This window comes from Eublepharis macularius, chromosome 12 (assembly GCF_028583425.1).
Source record: "Eublepharis macularius isolate TG4126 chromosome 12, MPM_Emac_v1.0, whole genome shotgun sequence".
NCBI classification, from domain to species: Eukaryota; Metazoa; Chordata; class Lepidosauria; order Squamata; family Eublepharidae; genus Eublepharis; species Eublepharis macularius.
The window spans coordinates 66,562,329-66,569,450 of NC_072801.1; the positions used below are offsets into that span (position 1 = coordinate 66,562,329).

Sequence of the window (7,122 nt, forward strand, 5' to 3'; positions counted from 1 at the left end):
ACAAAAAGTATGAAGGGGATGTTCTAATGTATGATGGCCACCAGAGAGCGATGCAAATGATCAAAACGCAAGTTTAAGGAGTAGGAGGAAAAGTCAGAGAGGCAGATGGAATAACAGAGAATAATCTAGATGTATAGCAATAGCAAACTCTAGCTGTGATATAACATATGCATTAATGGGGAGTGGGGAATTTAATCCTGCTGGCATCTAAAGTGGCTACAGTTGATTGTACAAGTAGACAACACTTCCATAGGTGCTTCTCTCATTTAGCCAGAGACTAAAATCCTTCTCTGGAAGTGGACCGGCAAGCTGTTCTCACAGGCCACTTGAATGCGTTGGTAGCTTGTGAAGCCCCTATAGTTACAGGGGGGCCTCTGGGGACCATTGACTTTACAGTTGGTGAGATTAAAGTAGGCACTGCTGTTATAAAGATTCCCACTGGAGTGGGTCCCTCTGTTTGTGCAGATGGCGTCCACGTCATTGGTTGGTGCGTGGATGAAGGTGTTGAATTCCTTGCAAATGGGCGTGGTCATTCCTCTCCTCTGCATCATGTGATTGCAATACAGCCGGTCAGTGAGATTGGGATCGGTCTTTGGGTAGTCCATATGCTTCCGCAGGAAGGCCGCATGAGTCTGAGAGGAAGCTGGCAAAGGCCCGAGCAAGACCAACAGGAGCAGCAGGGCTGAACCGGCTGGCATTGGAGCCATGGTGTCCGCCTAGGGAAAGGAGGGGTTAAATACTGGTTATTTATTAATTTGTCTCCCAACACAGGCAAACACTCTGAACCCTGGTGGTGTCCTCTATTAACACACACAGCCTTCCCATGTCACCTGGCTGCACTATTGAGGATCACGAGCATTCTAACAATTGGTGAAGGAAATACCAGTCATGGATGGCTGACAAACAGTACACCTCTGTGAGGGAAGCCAAAGGTCCCTTTAGCTGAGCAGAAAGAATTGTGAACTATCGCCAGGAAGCAATGGAGGAAGATGTTTTGCCGGGTGACTCAGAGCCTGGAAGCTGACTGCAAAGAGGATGAAGAAACTGAGAAAGAAAGACAAACGCCTTACCATCAGCAATATGCCCTTCGTAGCCCTGACGTACAGAGTGTGCTGAGCCAGATCTACATCTGTGGGATCAGGGATGATATTTCAGAGACCTGACTTTAGATATATATGGGTTGTTTTCTCAACACCTGTCAAAGCTGACAGAGAGAGGCAAAACTCCAGCTATAAGGCTCATGTAGAGCCTGGGAGAGGGCTGGAGTTGGGAGAGAGAAGGCTGCAGGCTAAGATCCAGCAACCAGAATGAAATGACGGGTGGAAGAAGAAGAAATCCCTCCCTGGGCAGTGTACGTGGCTTTCTGTTCCCTCATGGCATCCTCACAACAACCTTGTGAGGTGGGCTAGGCTGAGAGTGGGTGATTGGTCCAAGGTCGCCCTGCAAGGTTCATGTCAGAGTGGGGATTTGAACTTGGATCTCCCAGCCTGAAACTCCACTGTACCAGACTCATTCTGCAATTTGCTCTGTTTGGGCATGGGGAGAGCAGATAGCTTCTACTGTAGCCCCAAATCAAATTGGGCTACAACGAGTTACACTGTTCGATTTGCACGGGTTGGATTTTACCTCCCCATTCTCACTAGTAAAACTGTCACTTCCTTTAGGTATTAACTTTTCTTTCTTTAAATGTGAACAAGCCTGTTTGGGGTGGTCTTTGGCAGGTTACTAGTCCTCATCAAATAGCCACCCCTGGTTTGTTTTTTGGCCTTCCAGGCAGTCTGAAAAATATTGTTATCAATCGTAAACAAGAAGGTTTGTCCTAGGAACGTATTGTTTAGCATGTGAAGTCTCTGCATGGGTTACCATCTGACCAAATTTCAGAAATGATCTGATCGTTTAACATCATTGCTGCTAACTAGAATCCGCAGAAGGGATGTAGGACACAGCAACAGTTCTCAATGTGGAGTGGAGGGCTGCTAATTGAGGAAATGAATTTGACCTCCAAGTTTCTCATCTGCAGATTTTATAGCCAGTGATAGCTATTTATTAATGAACGTCCAGTTTGCATTTCTCTTATTAAAATAGCACACAAGCTGGCTGAAAACAAGATAAAAGAAGATTAATCTAAAACAATAAAATCATTGAATAAAAAAGGTACATTCTATTAGCCAAATATTCTCTGTTTCTATGGACATTCACAGCACCAGGTGTGCAGTGATCAACATTCGACTATGGTTGACTGCCGGCACAAAGCACCTGTCCAGATCTGACAAATACTTGCCATTTATTGCCGAGACATAAGAAGCTGTGTAGCTATGGTAGATTGTCGTAGCAGAACTAAAGTCCAGCAGCATCTTAAAGAGAATGAGTAATTGGGATACAATATGCCGGCTATTGCCATTAAGGCAATTTTCTATATTGCTATATTTATTGTTATTCATGATATTGTGTCCCGCCCTAAGCCTGCTTGTGGAGAGGGCGGGAGATACATAAATAAATATACAATAATTAATTAATTAATTAAAATTAGGACTGTCGGGTTTCCAGCCAGCATCTGTTACCTGTGCCTTTAAAAACTGTCTCAATCGGCTGATCTTAATAGGTGATAATGTTTTTTTCCATTCCACAAAAAGTATTGCCTGATGATCTCGGCCCATCATAGAATCATAGGGTTGGAAGAGACCTCTAATGTCAGTCTATGGATGACAGGCTATGGCAGATAGACCCCTGTACCATCACTGCAAAAAATCCACAATCTTGGTTGAAAAGGCTTTATTCAGGAATCACATCAAATCCATAGATATATCCATAGGATTGCTCAAAAGTAAAGCAAGTAAACAAGCAAGTTGACTGGAATACTTAAATGTGTGAAAACCCCTTTTCTTATAGAAGAAGCACAATTACTCCTCTCCCCTCCCAACAGTAAAACATAACTTGTGGTGCGAAGCAGGCTTGGGTCCTCCTCGCATAGTTTACATATCAAGTCTAGACACTAGGAAGGCATAAGATTAAAGCTGAAACAGTGATACATGAGAACGAACAGTTTACAAGGTCAGAAGCTCTGGGAGCCTCCAAGCCATTAGATAAGGCACCTGCAGCTTCAGTAGGCTTGTGAAAGCAAGGAAATTTATGGCATTTGGCAATATGACATCAAGGCACAGCATTAATAATGGTTCACAGCAACAGTAATGGCTCATTGTGATAGCTCAGCTTAAAATAATGGCATGGATGAGGGGCAGACATGACATCTAGGGTCATCTAGTCCAACCCCCTGCACAATCCAGGAAATTCACAGCCACCTTTCCCCCTACACACATGCCCAGTGACCCTTACTGCCTGCCCAGAAGATGGCATACAGTATCAAATTGCCCTGAAAGACACAAGAGCAGGTCAGCATGTTTCCCCCATCCAATTAGTTGGCAACCATACATTAAATAGTTATTTAAAAAAAAAATCGATAAAACATTTCCCCTTCACATTTCACTCTAAAAGCGGTGAGGGTGGGCATCAAAGAAACCAAACTATATCTTAGGAAGAATAAAATATTTTAAAAAACCCATCAGAACAGAGCCGATAAGAATCTTTTCATATTTACTCGATAGACTGAGCAGAAGCCGAGCTCTTTGGGTGGCGGCAATGGCAGGAATGATGGATCCTTTGCTTCTGGTCTGCTCTGATAGCTGCCTCAGCTCCAATTTATATTCTGGACATTTGGGACCCACCCCAGAGCTTCCGTTTCTGGCTGATGGGGATTGCTTCCTCATTTTAGAAGAAAACAAAATTGAAGCTCCAGCCCAGAGTCAAATTGGGCAATTCTTGCTTCACCCATACATAGGGCCAAGCTACACATGACGAATGACACTTGACCAGCAAGTGTATTTCTCCCTGTTCACTTGCCCTCCACTCAATCCACTTGCCGTTCAAGTGTCATTCGTCATGTGTAGCTTGGCCCATAGAGAAGCTGACCTTCCAATAGGTGTGTTTTAGGGTTGCCAGACTCCAGGTGGGACCTAGTGATCCCCCAGAATTATAACTGATCTCCAGACTACAGAGAAAAGGGCTGCTTTGTGGTATTTTACCCCACAGAGACCCCCTCCCCTCCCCAAAATCTGGCCTCCGTAGGCTCTCTCCCCAGTCGCCAGAATATACCAACTCTTGAACATACCAACTAATGGATTTGCCTCAGTTGCCAGCACAAATAAATCTTCAGATGTTTCTCCGGCCTTCCTGGAACAGGTTACCAGAAACTGAAGAATAGCATCCCTGAAAATCAGCTGACCCACCAACTGTCAAGATGATTTGAAAATGAACAATTGCAGTAGTGTTTGGGTGGGCTTACTCTATAGAATATGAAGTAAGAAGGAAAGCAAAGCAAAACAAAGAAAAAAAACGCTCCCTCCTGTCCAAATAAATGTAGGATTCTTTGATGCTTCTGAGGAATGAAGTTGGACTCATGAAAGCTTACGTGGGAATAAATCTTGTTTGCTCTTAAGGTGCCACTGGACAAATGTTTATTTTAAATATTGCATAACTCTGGATTCTCCTCAGCAGCTGTACCAGCCAATTTCCCTATTTGTTCTTACAGCAAGGACAACTAGGCCGAGTGAGTTTACCTCAGTGATAGGTTGCTAAAACAGAACGCATTTAACTCTACCCTAACACCTCAGTTCCAAGGAGATGCATATATAACAACTTGTTGTGAGATTGGGAGCCGCTGTAACTGTTTGAGCACTTTATGAATTCTTTAATTTGGCCTGAAGAATACTAAAAAAATCTATTTTGATATATTCATTATTATTAATGGCATAGTACAGATTAGGAAGTGCTTGTATAGTTGGTTATTCTCATCAACGAAGCTGAAGTTGGTTACTTATTCCCAGTTCCTTATTCGTACTTCCTTATTCCTTATTCGTTATTCGCAAAGCCAAAGAAAAATATTGGGGGGGGGGGAGCAAAATATTGTGGGAAAACTGAAAAGCTCTACACTCCAAAATGAAGTTTGCAGGGGCACATATTATACACCTTCATATTCACAAGACTCAGCACTCTAAGTGGACCTATACTGGGTCATCCTACAAAACCCACATCTTGAGTAAACAGCTTCAAAATAGGATGCCCCCAAAACAATTCAATAAGAAGAAAGGGGCAGCAGCTGCAGCAGGAAAAAACTTTGGATCACCCCAAATCACACAGATCTGAACTCCAGAGACAGTCCCCCACAAGAGGACATGTGCTGGTGCTGATCCAGTCTCTGGTTCTGGACCTAAGGCCTCGCATGTGGCCTGCCACCAAGCACCCAGTATTAGACCTTTTTTTGAATAAGGAAATGGTGAAAATATAAGCCCCCTGCAACCCTAAATAATCTTTGGATCAAATCACACAGATCTGAACTCCAGAGCCTGTCCCCCACCGCAGCTCATATGTTGGTTCTGATCCATTCTCTAGTTTTGGAGCTGAGCCCTCCTACGTGGCATGCTGGCAAGAACCTTGTATTAGACATAGCTCTGAACAAGGAAGTGGGGAAAATTTAAGCTCTTTGCACCCCTAAACAGTCTTTGTTTCACTCCAAATCTTTACCTTTCTTCCAGAACTTTGAAAGCCCCAAGGAATAGTGTGCAATAGATGATAATGTCTAGTTGGACGGAACAGGAACTTGTTCCAAATCTTGTTTTTATGGCTAAGGCTGCCTGGCTACTACTGGATGTAATCCCCTGTAAGTTTATAGTAGAGTCAATTTAAAGTTCAGCTGGCTAGGAGTGTGAAAAAATAAAATCATAGAAGAAAGGTATAAAATTGTTTATTCTGAAAATTCACATAAAGTTTTTCTGGAATTTTGTGTCTCCAGTGCTGGTGGTAGAGCATCGCTCTAAGGTTGATGATTGACGAAGAGCAACAATGTGGTTCGGAAAGGGATGTCTCTTCATAATATCATTGAAAACAGCTTCTGTGGCCTCTCTGTTGCCATGTCCGGCGCTCTGTTTTTCCATTAGTCCATCATACAGATGCCAATGGCCATTCTTTCCCAGTTTGTGGAAACAAACAAAATGTTGTCCCGTATTATATGTTATGCCAACCACTTTGTATCTGCAGAAGAAAATACGTTAATGGTTTTTATCTGTAGTTGTTCATGCGTTATGCTCTTGGGGTAGGGAAAAGACAGGCATTCCTTGTTTTTCATTCTGCCTCTGTGAGACAGTAAATACAAAATTTGCATTTTCTTCACATATGCATTTGAATAAAAAAATTGTGACAATTTCTTAAAAATCTGAGATTGATTTAGCAACGTACTTAATGTTATATATTGAGATCTCTGCTGGGAAGTTCCGCGGATCAAATTGATCAGTGCTTGTATATGGACCTTTGACTGCAACAGTGATCAGCAGCATGCATGGCATTCCATTGACAAATAGACGAGGTCCCAGTCTCTGGAGTTCTGAGGTGTGTGATTTGGGGTGATCCAAAGATTATTTGGGGTTGCAGGAGGCTTATATTTTCACCATTTCCTTATTCAAAAAAAGGTCTAATACTGGGTGCTTGGTGGCAGGCCACATGCGAGGCCTTAGGTCCAGAACCAGAGACTGGATCAGCACCAGCACATGTCAACTTGTGGGGGACAGTCTCTGGAGTTCTGAGGTGTGTGATTTGGGGTGATCCAAAGATTATTTGGGGTTGCAGGAGGCTTATATTTTCACCATTTCCTTATTCAAAAAAAGGTCTAATACTGGGTGCTTGGTGGCAGGCCACATGCGAGGCCTTAGGTCCAGAACCAGAGACTGGATCAGCACCAGCACATGTCAACTTGTGGGGGACAGTCTCTGGAGTTCAGGGGTGAGTGATTTGGGGTGATCCAAAGATTATTTGGGGTTGCAGGGGGCTTATATTTTCACCATTTCCTTATTCAAAAAAAGGTCTAATACTGGGTGCTTGGTGGCAGGCCACATGCGAGGCCTTAGGTCCAGAACCAGAAACTGGATCAGCACCAACACATGTCCTCTTGTGGGGGACAGTCTCTGGCGTTCAGATCTGTGTGATTTGGGGTGATCCAAAGATTAATTGGGGTTGCAGGAGGCTTATATTTTCACCATTTCCTTATTCAAAAAAAGGTCTAATACTGGGTGCTTG

At 43.3% G+C, this 7,122-nt stretch overlaps 1 protein-coding gene across 1 annotated transcript; it reads right to left on the reverse strand.

Annotated features, from left to right (window-relative positions):
• Positions 1-266: 266 nt before the first annotated feature.
• Positions 267-707, reverse strand: LOC129339568 (ribonuclease-like). The gene has a single exon (XM_054994149.1). It carries the CDS (start codon positions 705-707, stop codon positions 267-269), a length of 441 nt encoding a protein of 146 aa, XP_054850124.1.
• Between the last annotated feature and the right edge of the window lie 6,415 nt (positions 708-7,122).